Source organism: Oncorhynchus keta, chromosome 35 (genome assembly GCF_023373465.1).
Source record: "Oncorhynchus keta strain PuntledgeMale-10-30-2019 chromosome 35, Oket_V2, whole genome shotgun sequence".
Classification (NCBI taxonomy): domain Eukaryota; kingdom Metazoa; phylum Chordata; class Actinopteri; order Salmoniformes; family Salmonidae; genus Oncorhynchus; species Oncorhynchus keta.
Window position 1 is genome coordinate 56680734 of NC_068455.1, and position 24960 is coordinate 56705693.

The following is a 24960-nucleotide window of genomic DNA, read 5'->3' on the forward strand; positions in this document are numbered from 1 at the left end:
AACAGGCCCCGTCCCCTGTGATTTGCATAAAGAGGAGGTGGAGAAAGAGAGGCTGGAGGGCGGGCTGCCTTCTGAGGAGTAAGGAGGCGATCGAATAAACCAACACTCCCCTCAATTCTGCTCGCAAACATGTCAACTTTGGACAATCAAATGGACAAGTTTTTGGGATGATTACGGGACATTATCGGGACATTAAAAACTGTAACATCTTATGCTTCACGGAGTCGTGGCTAAACGATGACAATATCAACATACAGCTGGCTGGTTACACGATGTACCGGCATCGGTGCATAGAACAGTGGCGTCTGGTAAGACCAGGGGCGGCGGTCTATGTATTTAAATATGTAAATAAACAGCTGGTGCATGATATCTAAAGACGTTTCGGGCCATTGGTCACCTGAGGTAGAGTGTCTCATGATAATGAGAATGTACATGCTACTGAATGTACATACTAATGAGACATGTACATACTACAACTAACCGGTGCCCTCGCACATTGACTCTGTACCGGCACCCCTGTATATATTGTTCTTTTTTTACTGCTCCTCTCTAGTTACTTTTATCTCTTATTCTTATCTGTATTTTTTTGAAACTGCACTGCCGGTTAGGGGCTTGTAAGTAAGCATTTCACTTTAAGGTGTTGTAAACCTGTTGTATTCGGCGCATGTGACTAATAGAATCTGATTCGAAATCCTAGAGGATAGCCTGGTTCAGTTTGCTTTCCACCAGACACTGGGAGATGAATTCCCCTTTCAACAGGAAAATAACCGAAAACACAATGCCAAATCTACACTGGAGCTGGTTACCAAGAAGACAGGGAATGTTCCCGATTGGCCGAGTTACAGTTTTGACATAGGTCTACTAGAAAATCTATGGCAAGACGTGAAAATGGTTGTCTAGCATTGATCAACAACCAATTTGACAGAGCTTGAAGAATATTGAAGTGAATAATGCTGCACAATCCAAGTGTGGAAAGCTCTTAGAGACTTACCCAGGAAGACACACACCTGTAATCACTGTCAAAGATGCTTTTAACAAAGTATTGGCTCGGGGTGTGAATACTTATATTAATTAGATATGTCTGTCTTAAATTGTCTATAAATTTGCTAAAATGTCTAAAAACAAATTTTCCCTTTGTCATTATGGGGTATTGTGTGTAGATGGGTGACAATTCAGCCTGTAAAACGACATAATGCGGAATAAGTCGAGGGGGTAGGAATACTTTCTGCAGGCGTAGTAGGTGATGTTCCCTGAATGATCAACTATGTGACCATTTCGATATGAGTTCTGTATGCAGACTCTCTTCCAGGAGTAGTGCTGTAATCATATCGCACTCTATAAAACCCATTACCCTCTCAACTACCTCAGGTCTAATGAAAAATACTAACCATTCATTCCAGCCAATACGATTTATCCCTGTCCCTTTTTTATCACGGACTATTATTGGCTAAATTGGAAATTGATATGAAAGCGGTAATCAGTCTTACCGTTCTCTTGTTATGTGTTATAAATCCACACAGACCTATGCTACAGTGGGCCTTTTCAGAGTCTGCCCAACCATTGATCTTTTTTTACAGCCGCATTAAATATTTATCTTGATTGTGCTCACGGTGATAGTTCAACTTTGTCCATTGTGACATGTACGTAAAGATCAAACTCCTGATAGCCTCATTTACTGCTACTCAGTCAACACGATCCGGCTGTCATCTCATTTGCTTCTGGGCCTTAGCGATTTGCCACTTCCCCCAGACTGTTGACAGAGAAGACATGTCAATTCTCTCCTTTCCTTCCGCAAGTGGAAGGCTACAATGGTGAAACAATGCTAATAGCTCTTTATAGTCCCTTCCCCACATTAATAATGCAGGGAGCTGCTGAGCGAGCTTATAAAAAAAAGTTATTTATCAGGGCCTGCTCCTTGTTTACACGATTAGTTTTATCCCCCATCAGCAAACAATGACCAACGCCTCCTCCCTGCCTCCCTGTCCCAGATGAGTCAATTACAGACAGGGAAGGCGAGGGCGGACGAGGGCCGTCAGTGCCACAGCTGAAGACTGTGAAAATAGGGAGGCCTCGCTGAGTATACCCACTGGCAGGCTGAGGTTGAGACGTGTGTTCCTGTTATCTCTCTCTCTCTCTCTCTCTCTCTCTCTCTCTCTCTCTCTCTCTCTCTCTCTCTCTCTCTCTCTCTCTCTCTCTCTCTCTCTCTCTCTCTCTCTCTCTCTCTCTCTCTCTCTCTCTCTCTCTCTCTCTCTCTCTCTCTCTCTCTCTCTCTCTCTCTCTCTCTGCCATCTTTCATCTCTTTCTTTCATTTCTCTGTCTTTCTCCCCATCACTCTACAGGTTCATAAAAGTTTAAGCGATCTCCGATGGTTTCAGGAGCTGGTATATTGAGCTATACCTCTTTCTTCCATCCGACTTTCCTTGCCCGTCTTCGCTTGAATTATTTAACATGCGGTCACGCTATGACTCCCTGATAAAATAGAGGTTAAATTGAAATAAAAATGACATGGTTAGAAGAGAAAGGAGGAGTGTAGGCCTGGAATGTTGGTCGAAGATCTCTATACTGACTCTTCTTGGTCAATTCAGGGTGTTAATGTGTCTTCTCTTTCTCCAAACCGTTGACGAAGGAATGACTCCAGTCTGACTTCTCTCCATACTTTGCTTCCTCCCTCTTTTTATATCTATTCAAAGATCGTCAGCAGTCTGAGGAGATACATTTTCCACATGCATTCCGCAATTTTTCCCTGAATGTAAGAACATCTTAAAGAGCCGAGATCAGTTCAGGATTCAGACATCAAAACACTGGGGGGATCTGAAACACCACAAACGTAATATTTAATCACGCTTCTCACAAAGACACGCAGTGATTGTCACCTTCATAGACCGTCATTTGTCTTATTTAATAAACCATCGTTTTGCATCCCCAGTCCCTTTCAATCCCTATTTTGAGTTTGATGTATCTGTGTCTGTGTTTTGTCACGATTAGAGACACAAGCACAGTGTGGGTCTTTGACGAGGCAGAGGCATACATATGCAAATTTCACACCCACTGTAGGAACTTATTTACCTAATTAATGGATTAACATAAATCATTAGCGGCAGAGCGGGGGTGCTTGACACTGCTTACCCGGATCTGGTGACCCGGATCAAACAGTGAGCGGCCATCTTCTTTTTCTGACTAACCCCACTGCCACTGTGGAGTTCAGATGTGTGGCTGCCACTCTTATTCACTCCCACTCATAGACACACAAAGTAAACCCTTTGGGCACGTACAGAAAAAGCTACAACCCACTGGGCACAGACGTCATTTCAACGTCTAGGTTCAATTCCCATACGTTGATGACTTTTTGCAAATCGAATCAGTTTTCCACGTTGATTCAATGTTGATCCAACGTCATCACATTGCTTTTTTTTGTTGTTGAAATGACGTGGAAACAACATTGATTCAACCATTTTTTGCCCAGTGGGAAGGCTCTGTACTGCATTTTTGCACATAAGCACAAATGTACACACTCACTCACGCAAGCATGCACACACACACACACACACACACACACACACACACACACACACACACACACACACACACACACACACACACACGTAACACTGGTATATAATTGATCTATCTTTACTGGCACAACATTGTGAGATATGAACATACCAAGTCAGAGAAAAGTACAGTTATCTATTTAAAAGCTATACATTCTCCTCTAGTTGGGAATTAAGGTTAAAATGACATCAGGCTTCATACAGGCATCACATGACAACTTGCAAATTCAACATTGGTGCATACAGTATTTTCATTGTCATCATTCACAGTGAATTGTGAGGAAAAGCCAGGCTACTGTTTGTCATCACATGCATATATAACTAGTCGACTTCTAACACATTGTCCATTTTGTGTTTGTTTCTCTCCCTAGGGGCAGAGGATATGGGTTATTGCGTGTTTTGGAAGTGAACTCGAATAACTGAATATCTCTCTCTTTCAGGACACAGACACAATGATACTGCATCGCCCAAAAGGAACAACATCTCTTTCAAACCTTTCTTTCCTTCTTTTTCTCTGCTACAATATGCAATACATGTCATTTTTGTTTTGTTTTTCTTATATACCCCATTGAAATTGAATATCCTTAACTTTCTGATTATCATCGTCGATGCTGCTGTCCTTGTTCTCTTAGCTATTTGAACTATTGTGATAATTGTGATCATTTACCTTTTGATATGTTTTTTTTTCTGTTTTTGGCTTCTCCATTCTCCCTAAACTGGCTCTTGCACAAGATCTTTAAGAAAAGCAACCTGAGAAAATGTTTGCTTGGGAAAATATAACCTGCCAACCATTCGGAACATGACTGGCCACACCCCCTGCAATGGAACACCGATTCTAAGGAGCTTGTCCCTCCTACCAGCCACACCCACAGCCAAGACTAGCAGACGTGGTTACTACTAATACTGAACTGCTTTTCCTTCATTCCCTTCCCCACTCAGAAACAAGCCCAACCCCCCAATCTGCCCCCAACCCCTCTATGTGAAAATTAATTTGCTAACTCTTGTCTTTTTACTAACAAAAAGCTTAAGAATTCTCCAATTTACTATTTTCTTTTGTGATTTGGTTTTCCTTTACCTTTTGAGCTTTTATTTTTTTTTATTTTTTTACAACTAACACTGTGTCATTCACGGAATGTGAGTCATCTGTTCTTTTTTTCTACTTAATGTGTGAACTTACGTACTAACAAATACAATGATATTGTTTTATCTCTTTTATTTTTGGACAACCCTTTAATACAACAACAAGTTTCCAATTACTTTCTTTATTTCTTTATTTGGATGATTTGCATCATCCAAATTTATTTCATTTTGGACATTTCAAGGATTGATTGGTTGGATTATTATCGCCTATATTCTCAAATTAATGAACCTGTTTTTGTTTCTCAAAAAGGCGAAATCTCCTTTATTTACCGTTGAAGTGTCCTTTATTGAGTTCACGGTTTGTCATTCTTTTTTTTTTTCTTTCTCCTCCCCCTGTTTTCTCCTGAAGCACGCAGGCATTGGACACGCTATGGTAAACAAACTGCATTATATGGTAGATATCATTCTAATTGTCTTTACTTTGGTTTGCCCCGGGTTTCCGTTACCTCTTTCTATTCCGTTTGCTCTTACTGAAAATACAAAACTTCCATCGATTCCAAGGTAGCTGGAAAAAAAAAGAATCACCTCTATTTGTCTTTCTTTTACTTTGTTTGTTTCCACTTTTTACCATCCAAAACTCCTCCCTTCCTTCCAGAAATTGTACCTATCCACTGAAAGAGGTCTGTCCTAAAATGATTAATTTAACAACAATTTAAAAGAAAAAAAATTGTTACTTTGATTTTTTTTCTCCCCTTTTATTTTTTTATATTTTTTCCTCAAACACTATCCTCAAGAAGAAATAGAGAATAATATTCCAAGAAAGATACAGTAGCAACTTCTGAATTGACTATAACAAAATCTATCCAAAGAAGTTCCGATTTTACTTCAGTTTTTCCCCCTATCAATTTTCTTGCAACAAGCGAACTTGAAGTGAAAGTGCATAGTGGACTCTATTGACAGAGAAATACCCCTACTATTACAAACCCCCCAGTGGCAGGTATTAAGAACTAGGGCCATTTGGATAGTATTCTACTATGTGTGAAACTAGATGACCTATGTCTTTAGTGTTAGAACGTTTGAATATTTGTCAATCCAGTAAAACAGAATACTATTCAACTATCTACGGGTTCTGTGGAGAATGCACTGCAGCGAATGAATATATCCAGAAGTACAGCCTGTAAAAAAAGATTGATTCTGTCTTCATTTTACGAGCGCCAGCTGCATCAAGACACCCATTTTGATAGTTTGCCACAGGTGAGGCTCTATGTGCCAAGACCTGTGGTTCCCACTCAAACATGAATAGTTCAGGTCTGTATATACACCTCCTTATTTAGTGGGGGGAGGTCAGGCCGTAAAGCAGGGCCTCAAAATGAGGACCCGATCCCATTAGACCTATAGTGTGATTTATGACTGAGCTGGATCAGCTCTGAGCCCTTTGCCTAGACTCTCAACACCCAGCCTAATTAAATGCCATTGTCTCTGAATGGTAAATATTGTCCCCTTGTCCGCCACTAAAGCTTTATTGTGTCGAACCAGACTGCTCGGAGTCAGGCAACAAAGACAGTGTTGCTACTGGTTTGCTAAAGGAAATGGGGAAAGTGATTAATTTTTTTAGAAAGGGATAGAATGGACAAAATGTGAAAGGAGAGTATTAGAGGCTGGTTGGCGTATGAATACTGATGTGGTTGTTTTGTTAGAAGACGTTTTGGTAATCCGTGCCAATTAAATAAATAAAAAATGCCCCAGAAGGATACAATTTTCATTGCTTTACATAAGCAATTTTGTTGAATTACAGCATTGCCATGCACTAGTGTAAATGACTCAATTAACACTACTTGGTTATTACCAAAAAAAACAGTTGAAGACTCTAGGGAAGATATTAAGATCTCATTTACAGTACATTCTTTTCTTTCATGTATAACATTTGTGTAGACATCTTATATTTCAGATGTTTTTTTTTCATATTCAGTTTGTTAAGTGTGGAATATGTTAGAGTCAAGGACATTAAACTAGTCAATAGTAAATTATTTCACAGATCTTCATATATTAGCACCCATAGTGGAACAGATGGTAAAAGAGATTCTGTACTGTTTGACCTTTCTGGGTAGCTGTAGTTGGTTTGTTTCTTACTTCCTGCCACTGGATTTGCACAAGTCAATAATAAACGTGGGTTCTGCACTCCCCAGTATTGTTGCATGACATGTAGGGGGATATCTCTCGGAATGTTTCAACTATGTCCGATCTACTGTCTCCATCACTAACACGACCTTGTTACCTCTGAGTTTTACTGGCCTCAACCCATGCATGTCAGAGTTGACCCCCCTTTTCTTTACCTTTATTTTTTTTAAATTTTTTTATAAACCAATGACATTAAAGCATATATGTATATGTATATATATATATCATGGCTATTATATATATTCGTACATATATCAACCGTTCTAATATTATCTGTAAGGCCACGTAACTCTAGCCACCCCTGTTATTTTCGTTATTTTTGTTTTCTTTTGATGAACTTTATTCTAATTGTATTACTTACTAAAACAAATAATATGACCTCACTCCTTACCTTGCTACAAACCACAACAAAAAAAGAAGATAAAAGGAAAAAATAAGAGGGGGGGCGGCTTTTCATTTTCTAGGTGACTAGAAGAGCGTTGCCTACAGGAGGCTGTGTGAGCCATCCATCACAACTACACCTGAGTGGGAGTGGAAGCAAACCGTAAGGGGGAAAGCTAGCCTACGGAATAGCAAAACAAAGACCCAGCCTGAGACTATTGTTATTCCAGCCAGTTATGGGTTTCATAACTACTGCAAATTACTCAATCAATCAAACTCCAGTAGGTGTATGTTCAGAGTCACTTTGCCATTAGTGGCAATCTGTATTTATACCTGTTAGAGTAAGGGAAGGGATATGTCGGGTGTTTTCGTTAGCTACTGGCACCTGTCCGTTATTAGCACATGCACACACATGGATTGAGATTGAAATCATGGGATTTTATATGGCTCTTAGATTGAACAAATTGAATGTTACATTTGCCTTTCTATTCACCGTTGACAGTGGAAGCCTTTCCCCCCCCCCCACTTAGATTTTCCAGTTCTTTAAAACCCTCTCCATATTCTGTTGACGACATACATTTGTGATTGCTACATTGGGTTTGGTCCCTCATCGTACATGACCATTCTTTTTGTTTTGTTTTGTTGAATCATGCACCCTGTTTGCATGCTGTTTCTTTTCTTCTGGCTAGCGTCATAGACATCTGCATCCTAACCCGAAAGTTACCTTCGCTGCTCTAGCCCAGCACGTGCCAGTAAGCACGCGTGTCTAGATGGGTGTTCTTTCCTATGGCATTCTTGTCCTAATGTCATCCTTAACCTCATAGACTTTTCCTTTGCCATTTTGTCTGGTGTAGAAGTGGTGCCCTCTGCCATTCTGTTTTGGGTTTCCCTTTTCTCATTGCTGCCTCCTCTCAAAGTGTTTGATTTTTGTTTGTTGTGGTTTTGGTTTGATTGTTGTGTCCCGTTGGTTCATGTTTGTTTTGTCTGATGGACTACTCCTTTAATATTCCATGTTGTCACCCAGGCATTCAGTGCATGGCTCATGTCCACCTTATTAGCTTGGATGGAATCATTTTGTTTCTTCTCAACCAAAACAAGCCCTTGTCACAAAAATATCACGCATTCAGTCCGAAAATCTGATCTGGTTGGACAAATCAAATTGCAGAGGACTTTAAAGACTCCTCCTAATTCTTTTACTACTACTACTACTACTACTACTACTACTACTACTACTAAAACAATTTGTTACTAATACTACTGTATGAATCAAACCTTTGTTGTAACTGTACTAACAACCATTTTTGTGTCTGACTCTCCCTTACTTACTAAAGCACTAACCGTTCACCCTCCAACCCCACTCCTTAACTGCCCAACACGCAACTAAAACTCCCCTCCATCCTTTACTGAGACTCAGGAATGGTCTCAAAATAGATAGTTCCCCCTGCCTCCCCTCTGCCCCCGTGCGCTCCCTTCACATCCAACCGGCCCTCATCCCTCCTCTCACTAACCCAGGGTTCATAGAGTAATTGAAGGCACCAGTTGGATGAGCCCTCGGAGCTAAAGGCTTCATTCATGTTGATGGCTGAAGACTTCAGGATTAGGATCTCTCTCACTGAGTTCAGTCACCGCTAGTTGTCCAGTCCAGCTGCCAGTCACCTGTCAGGGGATCACTTGCTGAACAGACCCCCTCTCTCTGCTCAGACTGCCCACCCTCCTTCGAGCCGTCTAAGGGCGAGAGGTCAAACGGGGCGTTCATGGAACGTGTAGCTGTCGTGTGCATTCGCAGACCAATGAAAAACCTTTTCTTTGGATGATGTATTTGAGAAGCATTTCATTTGCCCTGCATTTGACTAATACTGTGCTGTATGTGAAATGTGCATTCAACGCTGATAACTAACTTTGCTTGAAAAATTGTAAATGTGGACTTTATGATGTTTGCCTCCTCAAACAGTTAAAAACTCTTCTGAAGGTAAGTAGTAAGAAATGATTTGCTAAAAGACCTGCACTTCCATCAGGTAAGGGATTTACTGTCAAGGTAAGATTGTCAACTTGTCTGCATGCTAAACCAAAAACACATTTACAATGTTGTCCTCAGTGAAGGAACTGTTAAAAGTGGTTAGCTACCAGAAGTGGTTAGAAACGTGTGTTGCCCCACCACCAAACAGTGTGTAGCAGACAAGCTACAGTAGTGACTTCAGAAAAGGTTAGGCGTCAGCGCACTAAGGTGAAAGTAAAGGTGAACAAAGCAACTCCCCGCTGCCTCTGAGAACATAAAGTCACACGATTACTTACTTTAAACATGGGTGGCTCATAGAGCTCTATATCCATTTGATATTGGGTGTGCATGTGTTTCCAGGAACATGAAGCTTGTGCACTCTATGGTTCCCGACACCTTCCATACTGGGAATACAGAAGCTAAGCTGTCGGGACAAGAATGCTTTGGTACAGCCGCCCAGTCCCACTATCCAAGAGAGCATGCATGGCTTCACTTCCATGCACTTTCCTATGCACGTATGCAGTCCCCCTCTTGAATTTCCAGGATTTGTTCTAGACTAGTGTTACGTTCAGAAGCCAGCGCTACGCCAGACCATAGGAAATCAATGTAGGCAGTAGAGGAGCCACTTAGGGTGCTTCACCTGGTCTTCTCTCTGACACGGTGTGTGTGTGTATGTGTGTGTGTGTGTATGTGTGTGTGTGTGTGTGTGTGTGGGTGTGCGTGCGTGCGCTTGCACACAATTGTGTGTTTGCAATAATGCGTTTGTGTATGTTATAGCTCCTTGTCCAGGCAGGCCCCTGATGCTGTCATGATGAGAGGGTATCCAATAGAAGGAGATCTCTCTGGCGGTGGTTTCGGTGTCACAGAGCCCAGCACGGTCAATGAGCCAGTGACACGCTCAGCCAAGCACACCACAGGCCGCGCTATTAGAGCACAACGCTGAACTGCACTCCAGAGGTCTCCCATAGCCAGCCAAACAACAGGGCTGTAAATGTAATATCCCGAAGTTGGAATAGACTAAGCTAGAGATCTGCAGTGTCGAGTTACCTCTTGGTTTACTAGTCCAGTAACTCACGGCATGTGGTTCACTGACCCATCTGGTCCAAATCAATGGGTGCTTTTTCCATACAGCCACGCCATCTATCGCCAGAGAATGGGGTTAATGAAAAATAAATGAGGTGTTAGGCAGTATGCCTTTTCCTTTGTCTCTTCACTTGGCAACAGGATGAGGGTTTGAATGAGACTGTACGATTTACCAATAGCAGGTCACGTTGTGACCTTGTGGCAGAGCCAGTCCCTGCTCTGGCCCTATGAGTGTAAACAGAGCTTTAGCTCCTATCAGAGCTTTAGCAGGGATGAGAGGGACACACACACCACACAGCAGAGATCACACCCTCCTAGCTCCAGTGCTTTGGAGGGATTTGAGTTGGCTGTGTCCTGTAATGAGGGTTAGGAATAGGAGCTTTCTCTCTCTCTTTCTCTGTCTCCCTGTCTCTCTCTCTCTCTCTCTCTCTTTCTCTGTCGCTCTGTCTGTTTGTGTGTGCATGCTTGCCAGAAAGTGGTTTGTACCCAATTCTCAGCTAGATAGTGGACTAAGATTAATGTAATCATCTACCTCCATGTAGCTTCCTACTCTCACGAAATGACTTTATTGCTGGGCTACAATATATGACAAAACTGATTATACCATAGTTTCATAAAATATAAGGATGTTTTTTGGACTCTCAATGTGATATAATGTACAGTAAGATATTGCTTTCTTGGAATAAATGGCACGTAAAACGGGCGCACATGGCGCTAATTGCCGGGTTTGAAACGGTGCTAACAAATGGATCGGACAGCACTTTGTCCCCCGAAGAACAATGACCTCACATTAGGCCATTTCCATGCCCGTTTGGGATGTCACACAAGTCAGCGCGTCAATGTCCCGATCAAAAGACCCTGTGTATCAACAGAGCCAGGTGTTCAGTCTCCCTATTTCCCTTTCGATTCTCAGGCTAGATGCTTGCGAAGCTGGAGCCGCGTGCCTTGTTTTACAAGGGGAATTGCAATCGTGTAATGGGAATCAATTACACAGCGCTAAGTCTATTGTCGGATTAAATGGAACGCGTTACTATAGTGTTATTGCGGAGGCTAAATATAGGATATCCGGTTCCGAAGGGCCACAGTTTAGTTTGGCATGAGAAGGGATGCGCTGTCAAAGCGTATTTTTGTCTACGTAAATAAAAGAGGCACAGAAATGACCCTGGTTCCAGTACATCCGTATGATGTAATTATCTTGAGGCTTGACGAGGTGATCCATTTCTCTACATACGTGTTACTTTTGGTCCAGTGACAACAAGATGGAAGCTGTTACCAGCAGCGGGTGACATTTTGCCACATCCTCTGCAACCCAGGATCAAATCACAAATTCATAGCTGGATGACATATTTATCTGTCTTGTCGAGCTTGCAGGGTGGGAAGGCATTTGTCCCAGCCCAGCACACACACATATCGCGCTGATCGTCAAATGTGACGGCAATGGCAGTTGAATAGTTAAGGGCATGTTGAAACAAAGGTTGAAACGAAGGTTGAAACAAAGGTTGAAACGAAGGTTGCCAACCATTGTCTTATATCATGCTCCATGCAGTAACCGCATAGTTCTGGATGTGTCCTGTTTATACCTGCTTACCCAGAGTCCTTCAGTGCTTTTTCTGCATGCTAACCAGTTTCATTTCTTTGACATTGTTAGGTAAAGAAATGCACTGGCTGAGCAATTTAAAGGGAAAGCAGGCAATTTCCCCTTCCTCACGAAGCTCAGGATACTCCCTTTCATGATAACTCCTGGGTCCATTTCCAATGTCTTCTGCTCATAGAATCAGTCAACATAGAAGTTAACACAGTTTAAGATAACCTACACGGGGACATTGCACCACTAGTCTAATTTAGATGTACAATCGCAAAATACGCAATGGTATTGCTTTCAGAAGGAAACGTCCTGCGTGAAAGCAAGTACGCCGTCAACTAAACGCAGTACCTATGTGGGTGGGAGGATCAGAGTATATTTCCTTACTCGATTACCCTATAGCGGCCCACTCCATTCCGCCCATTTTTAAGGATGCACAAAGTGCATTTTCTGCTTTTACAAAAATCACTGGTAGAAGAGCAACGGATTCCAGCTTTATGGATGCAGCTCTGTGAAAACGGCTTCCCTGCTTCTGCTTTGTCCCCCTTGGACTCGTTCTATGTTCCAGCAGTAGGGAAGCTGGAACATACAGTATGTACTCACAGATGACAGAATGTTCCTTTTTTAAAGAAGCTGGATTGGGTTCACTGGACTGTCTACCTAAAGTATAATGGATTGCCATTGGCTAGAATCTGGATCCGATCCTTTCAAGTCGACAGAGGAAAGCGGTGGAGAAAGAGACAATAGAAACGTTCAGAAAGTGCCTACGTTTCTCTCGTCCTGAGCCCATTGATTTCACGCCAGTTTAATCTTGGTTGTGTTTAAACTTGTCGTCACCGTTGCCTTGAAACGTCATGACAACCTGTCTCGTGCCGTGCCAGGTGTTACCCCTAAAGCATGTCCCTAAGCCTCCAATATTAAGGCTTGAAGCCCATAAGGTGTTACAGCCATTAAGACATCATTCAGTTCACCCGTGATATACAGTATGAACAAGCTTTACCATGTAATGCCGCCCCCGGCACAAAAGCCTTGGGCCTTGTTCAAGGTCAAGTGGAGTGTTAGCCACCCTAATTGTACGGTTGGCAGCACTTTCGGAAGTTGAGCTGACTTTGACTGGCGCGCCGTTCGTCTAATGGGCTTGTTTTATTCTTGTTTAAAACTTCAATATGATTCATCCGAAACAAGATTTTACATGAAGTACAACAAAGACTCCTATGACGACTTTCATTATTGGTAGTCAGCTCACAGTCTACCCTTTCAAAAATTGAAATCGTGTTTGCATGTGTGTTTTCATGTGAGGCATGTGTGTGTTGAGAGATTCAGAGAGAGAGAGAGAGTCAGAGAGAAGGATTGAGAGAAAAGGCTGGAGAGAGAAGGGTTGAGAGCATCAGAGAAGGAGTCAGATGGTCAGAGATTGAGATAGTGAGAGAGAAGGAGTCAGAGGGTCAGAGAGAGATAGTGAGAGAGAGGTTCAGAGAGAGAGGGAGTCAGAGGGTCAGAGAGAGAAGGAGTCAGAGGGTCAGAGAGAGAAGGAGTCAGAGGGTCAGAGGAAGAGATATTGAGAGAGAGGGTCAGAGAGAGAGGGAGTCAGAGGGTCAGAGAGAGAAGGATTCAGAGGGTCAGAGAGAGAAGGATTCAGAGGGTCAGAGAGAGAAGGATTCAGAGGGTCAGAGAGAGGGAGTCAGAGGTTCAGAGAGAGAGATAGTGAGAGAGGGTCAGAGAGAGAGATAGTGAGAGAGAGGGTCAGAGAGAGAAGGAGTCAGTGGGTCAGAGAGAGATAGTGAGAGAGAGGGTCAGAGAGAGAGATAGTGAGAGAGAGGGTCAGAGAGAGAGGGAGTCAGAGGGTCAGAGAGAGAGATATTGAGAGAGAGGGTCAGAGAGAGGGAGTCAGAGGGTCAGAGAGAGAAGGAGTCAGAGGGTCAGAGAGAGAAGGAGTCAGAGGGTCAGAGAGAGAAGGAGTCAGAGGGTCAGAGAGAGAAGGAGTCAGTGGGTCAGAGAGAGAGATAGTGAGAGAGAGGGAGTCAGAGGGTCAGAGATTGAGATAGTGAGAGAGAGGGTCAGAGAGAGATAGTGAGAGAGAAGTATTGAGAGCGTCAGAGAAGGAGTCAGATGGTCAGAGAGAGAGATAGTGAGATAGAGGGTCAGAGAGAGAGATAGTGAGAGAGAGGGTCAGAGAGAGAGAGGGAGTCAGAGGGTCAGAGAGAGAAGGAGTCAGAGGGTCAGAGAGAGAAGGAGTCAGAGGGTCAGAGAGAGAAGGAGTCAGAAGGTCAGAGAGAGAAGGAGTCAGAGGGTCAGAGAGAGAAGGAGTCAGAGGGTCAGAGAGAGAAGGAGTCAGAGGGTCAGAGAGAGAAGGAGTCAGAGGGTCAGAGAGAGAAGGAGTCAGAGGGTCAGAGAGAGAAGGAGTCAGAGGGTCAGAGAGAGAAGAGTCAGTGGGTCAGAGAGAGAGATAGTGAGAGAGAGGGTCAGAGAGAGGAGAGAGAGGGTCAGAGAGAGAGGGAGTCAGAGGGTCAGAGAGTCAGAGGGTCAGAGCGAGAGGGAGTCAGAGGGTCAGAGAGAGACATAGTGAGAGAGAGGGTCAGAGAGAGAGGGAGTCAGAGGGTCAGAGAGAGAAGGAGTCAGAGGGTCAGAGAGAGAAGGAGTCAGAGGGTCAGAGAGAGAAGGAGTCAGAGGGTCAGAGAGAGAAGGAGTCAGAGGGTCAGAGAGAGAAGGAGTCAGAGGGTCAGAGAGAGAAGGAGTCAGAGGGTCAGAGAGAGAAGGAGTCAGAGGGTCAGAGAGAGAGATAGTGAGAGAGGGTCAGAGAGAGAGGGAGTCAAAGAGTCAGAGAGAGAGGGAGTCAAAGAGTCAGAGAGAGAAGGAGTCAGAGGGTCAGAGAGAGGAGGAGTCAGTGGGTCAGAGAGATAGAGATAGTGAGAGAGAGGGTCAGAGTGAGAGATAGTGAGAGAGAGGGTCAGAGAGAGAGGGAGTCAAAGGGTCAGATAGAGAGGGAGTCAGAGGGTCAGAGAGAGGGAGTCAGAGGGTCAGAGAGAGAAGGAGTCAGAGGGTCAGAGAGAGAAGGAGTCAGAGGGTCAGAGAGAGATAGTGAGAGAGAGGGTCAGAGAGAGATAGTGAGAGAGAAGTATTGAGAGCGTCAGAGAAGGAGTCAGATGGTCAGAGATTGAGATAGAGAGGGAGTCAGAGTGTCAGAGAGAGAGGGAGTCAGAAGGTCAGAGAGAGAGGGAGTCAGTGGGTCAGAGAGAGAGAGAAGGAGTCAGAGGGTCAGAGAGATAGGGAGTCAGAGGGTCAGAGAGAGAAGGAGTCAGAGGGTCAGAGAGAGAAGGAGTCAGTGGGTCAGAGAGAGAGAGAGAAGGAGTCAGAGAGTCAGAGAGAGAAGGAGTCAGTGGGTCAGAGAGAGAGATAGTGAGAGAGAGGGTCAGAGAGAGAGGGAGTCAGTGGGTCAGAGAGAGATATTGAGAGAGAGGGTCAGAGAGAGAGGGAGTCAGAGGGTCAGAGAGAGAGAGAGAAGGAGTCAGAGGGTCAGAGAGAGAAGGAGTCAGAGGGTCAGAGAGAGAAGGAGTCAGAGGGTCAGAGAGAGAAGGAGTCAGAGGGTCAGAGAGAGAAGGAGTCAGAGGGTCAGAGAGAGAAGGAGTCAGAGGGTCAGAGAGAGAAGGAGTCAGAGGGTCAGAGAGAGAGAGGGTCAGAGAGAGAAGGAGTCAGAGGGTCAGAGAGAGAAGGAGTCAGAGGGTCAGAGAGAGAAGGAGTCAGAGGGTCAGAGAGAGAAGGAGTCAGAGGGTCAGAGAGAGAAGGAGTCAGAGGGTCAGAGAGAGAGAGGGTCAGAGAGGGAGGGAGTCAAAGAGTCAGAGAGAGAAGGAGTCAGAGGGTCTGAGAGAGAAGGAGTCAGAGGGTCAGAGAGAGGAGGAGTCAGTGGGTCAGAGAGAGAAATAGTGAGAGAGAGGGTCAGAGAGAGAGGGAGTCAGAGGGTCAGAGAGAGAAGGAGTCAGAGGGTCAGAGAGAGAAGGAGTCAGAGGGTCAGAGAGAGAAGGAGTCAGAGGGTCAGAGAGAGAAGGAGTCAGAGGGTCAGAGAGAGAGAGGAGTCAGAGGGTCAGAGAGAGAGGGAGTCAGAGGGTCAGAGAGAGAGGGAGTCAAAGAGTCAGAGAGAGAGGGAGTCAAAGAGTCAGAGAGAGAAGGAGTCAGAGGGTCTGAGAGAGAAGGAGTCAGAGGGTCAGAGAGAGGAGGAGTCAGTGGGTCAGAGAGATAGAGATAGTGAGAGAGAGGGTCAGAGTGAGAGATAGTGAGAGAGAGGGTCAGAGAGAGAGGGAGTCAAAGGGTCAGATAGAGAGGGAGTCAGAGGGTCAGAGAGAGAGGGAGTCAGAGGGTCAGAGAGAGAAGGAGTCAGAGGGTCAGAGAGAGAGATATTGAGAGAGAGGGTCAGAGAGAGAGATAGTGAGAGAGAGGGTCAGAGATGGAGAGGGAGTCAGAGGGTCAGAGAGAGAAGGAGTCAGAGGGTCAGAGAGAGAAGGAGTCAGAGGGTCAGAGAGAGGGAGTCAGAGGGTCAGAGAGAGGAGGAGTCAGTGGGTCAGAGAGAGAGATAGTGAGAGAGAGAGGGAGAGAGAGATAGTGAGAGAGAGGGTCAGAGAGAGAGGGAGTCAGAGGGTCAGAGATAGAAGGAGTCAGAGGGTCAGAGAGAGAGGGAGTCAGAGGGTCAGAGAGAGAAGGAGTCAGAGGGTCAGAGAGAGAAGGAGTCAGAGGGTCAGAGAAGAGAAGGAGTCAGAGGGTCAGAGAGAGAGGGTCAGAGGGTCAGAGAGAGAAGGAGTCAGAGGGTCAGAGAGAGAAGGAGTCAGAGGGTCAGAGAGAGAAGGAGTCAGAGGGTCAGAGAGAGAAGGAGTCAGAGGGTCAGAGAGAGAAGAGAGTCAGAGGGTCAGAGAAAGAAGGAGTCAGAGGGTCAGAGAGAGTCAGAGGGTCAGAGGGTCAGAGAGAGAAGGAGTCAGAGGGTCAGAGAGAGAGAGGGTCAGAGAGAGAGGGAGTCAAAGAGTCAGAGAGAGAAGGAGTCAGAGGGTCTGAGAGAGAAGGAGTCAGAGGGTCTGAGAGAGAGAGGAGTCAGTGGGTCAGAGAGAGAAATAGTGAGAGAGAGGGTCAGAGAGAGATAGTGAGAGAGAGGGTCAGAGAGAGAGTCAGAGGGTCAGAGGGTCAAATCAGAGGGTCAGAGAGAGGAGTCAGAGGGTCAGAGGGTCAGAGGGAGAGAGGGAGTCAGAGGGTCAGAGAGAGAAGGAGTCAGAGGGTCAGAGAGAGAGATATTGAGAGAGAGGGTCAGAGAGAGAGATAGTGAGAGAGAGGGTCAGAGATGGAGAGGAGTCAGAGGGTCAGAGAGAGAGGAGAGTCAGAGGGTCAGAGAGAGAAGGAGTCAGAGGGTCAGAGAGAGAAGGAGTCAGAGGGTCAGAGAGAGAAGGAGTTAGAGGGTCAGAGAGAGAAGGAGTCAGTGGGTCAGAGAGAGAAATAGTGAGAGAGAGGGTCAGAGAGAGAGATAGTGAGAGAGAGGGTCAGAGAGGAGTCAGAGGGTCAGAGATAGGAGTCAGAGGGTCAGAGAGAGAGATATTGAGAGAGAGGGTCAGAGAGAGGGAGTCAGAGGGTCAGAGAGAGAAGGAGTCAGAGGGTCAGAGAGAGAAGGAGTCAGAGGGTCAGAGAGAGATAGTGAGAGAGGGTCAGAGAGAGAGAGGGAGTCAGAGGGTCAGAGAGAGAGTGAGTCAGAGGGTCAGAGAGAGATATTGAGAGAGAGGGTCAGAGAGAGGGAGTCAGAGGGTCAGAGAGAGAAGGAGGCAGACGGTCAGAGAGAGAAGGAGTCAGAGGGTCAGAGAGAGAAGGAGTCAGAGGGTCAGAGAGAGAGGAGTCAGAGGGTCAGAGGTCGAAGGAGTCAGAGGGTCAGAGAGAGATTCAGAGATATTGAGAGAGAGGGTCAGAGAGAGAGGGAGTCAGAGGGTCAGAGAGAGAAGGAGTCAGAGGGTCAGAGAGAGAAGGAGTCAGAGGGTCAGAGATTGAGATAGTGAGAGTCAGAGGGTCAGAGAGAGAGATAGTGAGAGAGAAGGTCAAGAGAGGGAAGGGTCAGACGGTCCGAGAGAGAGAGGAGTCAGAGAGTCTTAGAGAGAGGGAGTCAGAGGGTCAGAGAGAGAGGGAGTCAGAGGGTCAGAGAGAGAAGGAGTCAGTGGGTCAGAGAGAGAGAGAGAAGGAGTCAGAGGGTCAGAGAGAAAGGGAGTCAGAGGGTCAGAGAGAGAAAGAGTCAGAGGGTCAGAGAGAGAAAGAGTCAGAGGGTCAGAGAGAGAGATAGTGAGAGAGAGGGTCAGAGAGAGAGGGAGTCAGAGGGTCAGAGAGAGAAGGAGTCAGTGGGTCAGAGAGAGAGATAGTGAGAGAGAGGGTCAGAGAGAGAGATAGTGAGAGAGAGGGTCAGAGAGAGAGGGAGTCAGAGGGTCAGAGAGAGAAGGAGTCAGAGGGTCAGAGAGAGAAGGAGTCAGAGGGTCAGAGAGAGGAGGAGTCAGTGGGTCAGAGAGAGAGATAGTGAGAGAGAGGGTGAGAGAGAGGGTCAGAGAGAGAGATAGTGAGAGAGAGGGTCAGAGAGAGAGGGAGTCAGAGGGTCAGAGAGAGAAGGAGTCAGAGGGTCAGAGAGAGAAGGAGTCAGAGGGTCAGAGATAGGGAGTCAGAGGGTCAGAGTCAGAGGGTCAGAGAGAGAGATAGTGAGAGAGAAGGAGTCAGAGGGTCAGAGAGATAGTGAGAGAGAGGGTCAGAGAGAGAGAGAGTCAGAGGGTCAGAGAGAGAAGGAGTCAGAGGGTCAGAGAGAGATAGTGAGAGAGAGGGTCAGAGAGAGAGAGGAGTCAGAGGGTCAGAGAGAGAGGAGTCAGAGGGTCAGAGAGAGATAGTCAGAGAGAGAGAGAGGGTCAGAGAGAGAGGGAGTCGGAGGGTCAGAGAGAGAAGGAGTCAGAGGGTCAGAGAGAGAAGGAGTCAGAGGGTCAGAGAGAGAAGGAGTCAGAGTGTCAGAGATTGAGATAGTGAGAGAGAGGGTCAGAGAGAGAGATAGTCAGAGGGAGAGAGAGGTAAGAGAGAGAAGGAGTCAGACGGTCAGAGAGAGAGAGGAGTCAGAGGGTCAGAGAGAGACGGAGTCAGAGGGTCAGAGAGAGAGGAGTCAGAGGGTCAGAGAGAGAGTCAGAGGAGTCAGTGGGTCAGAGAGAGAGAGAAGGAGTCAGAGGGTCAGAGAGAGAAGGAGTCAGAGGGTCAGAGAGAGAAGGAGTCAGAGGGTCAGAGAGAGAATGAGTCAGAGGGTCAGAGAGAGAAGGAGTCAGAGGTCAGAGAGAGAAGGAGTCAGAGGGTCAGAGAGAGAAGGAGTCAGTGGGTCAGAGAGATAGAGAGAGAGGGTCAGGGAGAGAGGGAGTCAGAGGGTCAGAGACAGAAGGAGTCAGAGGGTCAGAGAGAGAGATAGTGAGAGAGAGGGTCAGAGAGAGAGGAGTCAGAGGGTCAGAGACAGAAGGAGTCAGAGGTTCAGAGAGAGATATTGGAGAGAGGGTCAGAGAGAGAGTCAGGAGTCAGAGAGAGAGAGGAGTCAGAGGGTCAGAGAGAGAGATATTGAGAGAGTCAGAGGGTCAGAGAGAGAGGGAGTCAGAGGGTCAGAGAGAGAAGGAGTCAGAGGGTCAGAGAGAGAAGGAGTCAGAGGGTCAGAGAGAGAAGGAGTCAGAGGGTCAGAGATTGAGATAGTGAGAGAGAGGGTCAGAGAGAGAGATAGTGAGAGAGAGGGTAAGAGAGGGAAGGGTCAGAGGGTCGAGAGAGAGAGGGAGTCAGAGGGTCAGAGAGATAGGGAGTCAGAGGGTCAGAGAGAGAAGGAGTCAGAGAGAGAGAAGGAGTCAGTGGGTCAGAGAGAGAGAGAGAGAGAGAAGGAGTCAGAGGGTCAGAGAGAGAGGAGTCAGAGGGTCAGAGAGAGAAAGAGTCAGAGGGTCAGAGAGAGAAGGAGTCAGTGGGTCAGAGAGAGAGAGAGAAGGAGTCAGAGGGTCAGAGAGAGAGGAGTCAGAGGGTCAGAGAGAGAAAGAGTCAGAGGGTCAGAGAGAGAGAGGGTCGGAGTCAGTGGGTCAGAGAGAGAAGAGAGAGAGAAGGAGTCAGAGGGTCAGAGAGAGAGATAGTGAGAGAGAGGGTCAGAGAGAGAGAGAGATAGTGAGAGAGAGGGTCAGAGAGTCAGAGGGTCAGAGAGAGAGAAGGAGTCAGAGGGTCAGAGAGAGAAGGAGTCAGAGGGTCAGAGAGAGAGATAGTGAGAGAGAAGGAGTCAGAGGGTCAGAGAGAGAGATAGAGAGAGAGAGGGTCAGAGAGAGAGAGGGTCAGAGGGTCAGAGAGAGAAGGAGTCAGAGGGTCAGAGAGAGATAGTGAGAGTCAGAGGGTCAGAGAGAGAAGGAGTCAGAGGGTCAGAGGAGAGAGTCAGAGGGAGTCAGAGGGTCAGAGAGAGATAGGAGTCAGAGGGTCAGAGAGAGAGGGAGTCAGAGGGTCAGAGAGAGAGAAGGAGTCAGAGGGTCAGAGAGAGAAGGAGTCAGAGGGTCAGAGAGAGAGAAGGAGTCAGAGGTCAGAGATTGAGATAGTGAGAGAGAGGGTCAGAGAGAGAGATAGTGAGAGAGAGGGTAAGAGAGGGAAGGGGTCAGACGGTCGAGAGAGAGAGAGGAGTCAGAGGGTCAGAGAGAGGGAGTCAGAGGGTCAGAGAGAGAGGGAGTCAGAGGGTCAGAGAGAGAGGGAGGAGTCAGTGGGTCAGAGAGAGAAGGCGTCAGAGGTTCAGAGAGAGAAGGAGTCAGAGGGTCAGAGAGAGAAGGAGTCAGAGGGTCAGAGAGAGAATGAGTCAGAGGGTCAGAGAGAGAAGGAGTCAGAGGGTCAGACAGAAAGGGAGTCAGAGGGTCAGAGAGAGAGGGAGTCAGAGGGTCAGAGAGAGATAGGGTGAGAGAGAGAGGGAGTCAGAGGGTCAGAGAGAGAAGGAGTCAGAGGGTCAGAGAGAGAGATAGTGAGAGAGAGGGTCAGAGAGAGAGGGAGTCAGAGGGTCAGAGAGAGAAGGAGTCAGAGGGTCAGAGAGAGAGAGATAGTGAGAGAGAGGGTCAGAGAGAGAGGGAGTCAGAGGGTCAGAGAGAGAGGGAGTCAGAGGGTCAGAGAGAGAGATATTGAGAGAGAGGGTCAGAGAGAGAGGGAGTCAGAGGGTCAGAGAGAGAAGGAGTCAGAGGGTCAGAGAGAGAAGGAGTCAGAGGGTCAGAGAGAGAAGGAGTCAGTGGGTCAGAGATTGAGATAGTGAGAGAGAGGGTCAGAGAGAGAGATAGTGAGAGAGAGGGTAAGAGAGGAAGAAGGTCAGTCAGAGACGGTCCGAGAGAGAAGAGGGAGTCAGAGGGTCAGAGAGATAGGAGTCAGAGGGTCAGAGAGAGAAGGAGTCAGAGGGTCAGAGAGAGAAGGAGTCAGAGGGTCAGAGAGAGGGTCAGAGTCAGTCAGAGGGTCAGAGAGAGAGGGAGTCAGAGGGTCAGAGAGAGAAAGAGTCAGAGGGTCAGAGAGAGAAGGAGTCAGAGGGTCAGAGAGAGAGAGAGAGTCAGAGGGGTCAGAGGGTCAGAGAGAGAAGGAGTCAGAGGGTCAGAGAGAGAAGGAGTCAGAGGGTCAGAGAGAGAGGAGTCAGTGGGTCAGAGAGAGAGAAGAGAGAGAGAAGGAGTCAGAGGGTCAGAGAGAGAGAGAGTGAGAGAGAGAGGGTCAGAGAGAGAGAGAGATAGTGAGAGAGAGAGGGTCAGAGGGTCAGAGGGTCAGAGAGAGTCAGAGGGTCAGAGAGAGAAGGAGTCAGAGGGTCAGAGAGAGAGAGGAGTCAGAGGGTCAGAGAGAGAAGGAGTCAGAGGGTCAGAGAGAGAAGGAGTCAGAGGGTCAGAGAGAGAGATAGTGAGAGAGAGGGTCAGAGAGAGAGGGAGTCAGAGGGTCAGAGAGAGATGGAGTCAGTGGGTCAGAGAGAGAGAGAAGGAGTCAGAGGGTCAGAGAGAGAAGGAGTCAGAGGGTCAGAGAGAGAAGGAGTCAGAGGGTCAGAGAGAGAGAGAAGGAGTCAGAGGGTCAGAGAGAGAGGGAGTCAGAGGGTCAGAGAGAGAAGGAGTCAGTGGGTCAGAGAGAGAGAGAAGGAGTCAGAGGGTCAGAGAGAAAGGGAGTCAGAGTGTCAGAGAGAGAGGGAGTCAGAGGTTCAGAGATTGAGATAGTGAGAGAGAGGGTCAGAGAGAGAGATAGTGAGAGAGAGGAGTCAGAGAGAGAGAGATAGAGGGAGAGAGAGGGTCAGAGGGTCAGACAGAGATAGTGAGAGAGAGGGTCAGAGAGAGAGGGAGTCAGAGGGTCAGAGAGAGAAGGAGGCAGAGGGTCAGAGAGAGAAGGAGTCAGAGGTTCAGAGAGAGAAGGAGTCAGAGGGTCAGAGAGAGAGTCAGAGGGTCAGAGGGTCAGAGAGAGAAGGAGTCAGAGGGTCAGAGATTGAGATAGTGAGAGAGTGGGTCAGGTCAGAGAGAGAGAGAAGAGAGAGAGAAGGAGCAGAGGGTCAGAGGGTCAGAGAGAGAGAGTCAGAGAGAGAGGGTCAGAGAGAGAGAGAGATCAGAGGGTCAGAGAGAGTCAGAGGGTCAGAGGGTCAGAGGGTCAGAGAGAGAGAAGGAGTCAGAGGGTCAGAGAGAGAAGGAGTCAGAGGGTCAGAGGAAGAGATAGTGAGAGAGAGGGTCAGAGAGAGAGGGAGTCAGAGGGTCAGAGAGAGAAGGAGTCAGAGGGTCAGAGAGAGAAGGAGTCAGTGGGTCAGAGAGAGAGAGATAGTGAGAGAGAGGGTCAGAGAGAGAGATAGTGAGAGAGAGGGTCAGAGAGAGAGGGAGTCAGAGGGTCAGAGAGAGAAGGAGTCAGAGGGTCAGAGAGAGAAGGAGTCAGAGGGTCAGAGAGAGAGATAGTGAGAGAAAGGGTCAGAGAGAGAGGGAGTCAGAGGGTCAGAGAGAGAAGGAGTCAGAGGGTCAGAGAGAGATAGGAGTCAGAGGGTCAGAGAGAGATGGAGTCAGAGGGTCAGAGAGAGAGAGAAGGAGTCAGAGGGTCAGAAGAGAGAAGGAGTCAGAGGGTCAGAGAGAGAAGGAGTCAGAGGGTCAGAGAGAGATAGTGAGAGAGAGGGTCAGAGAGAGAGATAGAGAGAGAGAGGGTCAGAGTCAGAGAGAGAGAGAGAGAGGGTCAGAGGGTCAGACAGAGATAGTGAGAGAGAGGGTCAGAGAGAGAGGGAGTCAGAGGGTCAGAGAGAGAAGGAGTCAGAGGGTCAGAGAGAGAAGGAGTCAGAGGGTCAGAGAGAGAAGGAGTCAGAGGGTCAGAGAGAGAAGGAGTCAGAGGGTCAGAGAGAGAAGGAGTCAGAGGGTCAGAGAGAGATAGTGAGAGAGGGTCAGAGAGAGATAGTGAGAGAGAGAGTAAGAGAGGAAGGGGTCAGGGAGTCGGTCAGAGAGAGAGAGGGAGTCAGAGGGTCAGAGAGAGGGAGTCAGAGGGTCAGAGAGAGACGGAGTCAGAGGGTCAGAGAGAGAAGGAGTCAGAGGGTCAGAGAGAGAAGGAGTCAGAGGTCAGAGAGAGAAGGAGTCAGAGGGTCAGAGAGAGAGAAGGAGTCAGAGGGTCAGAGAGATAGGGAGTCAGAGGGTCAGAGAGAGAAAGAGTCAGAGTGTCAGAGAGAGAGGAAGAGTCAGAGGGTCAGAGAGAGAGAGAGAGAGGAGTCAGAGGGTCAGAGAGAGAGGGAGTCAGGTCAGAGAGAGAGAGAGAGAAGGAGTCAGTGGGTCAGAGAGTGAGATAGTGAGAGAGAGGGTCAGAGAGAGAGATAGTGAGAGTCAGAGGGTCAGAGAGAGAGGGAGTCAGAGGGTCAGAGAGAGAGAGAGGAGTCAGAGGGTCAGAGAGAGAAGGAGTCAGAGGATCAGAGAGAGAGAGGAGTCAGTGGGTCAGAGAGAGAGATAGTGAGAGAGAGGGTGAGAGAGAGGGTCAGAGGAGAGAGAGTGAGAGAGAGGGTCAGAGAGAAAGGAGTCAGAGGGTCAGAGAGAGAAGGAGTCAGAGGGTCAGAGAGAGAAGGAGTCAGAGGGTCAGAGAGAAGGAGTCAGAGGGTCAGAGAGAGAGATAGTCAGAGAGAGAAGGAGTCAGAGGGTCAGAGAGAGAGATAGGGTCAGAGAGAGAGATAGAGAGAGGGTCAGAGAGAGAGAGTCAGAGGGTCAGAGGGTCAGAGAGAGAAGGAGTCAGAGGGTCAGAGAGAGAGAGAGGGTCAGAGGGAGAGAGAGAGAAGGAGTCAGAGGGTCAGAGAGTCAGAGGGTCAGAGAGAGAAGGAGTCAGAGGGTCAGAGAGAGAGAGAGAGAGGGTCAGAGAGAGAGAGGAGTCAGAGGGTCAGAGAGAGAAGGAGTCAGAGGGTCAGAGAGAGAAGGAGTCAGAGGGTCAGAGAGAGAAGGAGTCAGAGGGTCAGAGAGAGAGATAGTGAGAGAGAGGGTCAGAGAGAGAGATAGTGAGAGAGAGGGTCAGAGAGGGAAGGGAGTCAGAGGGTCAGAGAGAGAAGGAGTCAGAGGGTCAGAGAGAGAGGGAGTCAGAGGGTCAGAGAGAGAAGGAGTCAGAGGGTCAGAGAGAGAAGGAGTCAGAGGGTCAGAGAGAGAGAGAGAGTCAGAGGGTCAGAGAGAGAAGGAGTCAGAGGGTCAGAGAGAGAAGGAGTCAGAGGGTCAGAGAGAGAAGGAGTCAGAGGGTCAGAGAGAGAAGGAGTCAGAGGGTCAGAGAGAGAAGGAGTCAGAGGGTCAGAGAGAGAAGGAGTCAGTGGGTCAGAGAGAGAGATAGTGAGAGAGAGGGTCAGAGAGAGAGGGAGTCAGAGGGTCAGAGAGTCAGAGGGTCAGAGCGAGAGATAGGGTCAGAGAGAGAGAGGAGTCAGAGGGTCAGAGAGAGAGGAGTCAGAGGGTCAGAGACAGAAGGAGTCAGAGGGTCAGAGAGAGAGATAGTGAGAGAGAGGGTCAGAGAGAGAGGGAGTCAGAGGGTCAGAGAGAGAGGAGTCAGAGGGTCAGAGGGTCAGAGAGAGAGAGATTGAGAGAGAGGGTCAGAGGGAGAGAGGGAGGAGAGGGTCAGAGAGAGAAGGAGTCAGAGGGTCAGAGAGAGAAGGAGTCAGA

General features: G+C 47.4%; 1 protein-coding gene across 1 annotated transcript in view; it reads left to right on the top strand.

Moving 5' to 3' along the window:
* LOC118368670 (neurexin-2-like) overlaps nucleotides 1-24960 on the top strand; it is a 991707-nt gene that overhangs the window by 445518 nt on the left and 521229 nt on the right. The window contains exon 8 of the mRNA XM_052497154.1: nucleotides 5041-5064. Within this exon, the coding sequence (XP_052353114.1) occupies nucleotides 5041-5064 (24 nt within the window). The remainder of the gene's footprint in view (nucleotides 1-5040; nucleotides 5065-24960) is intronic.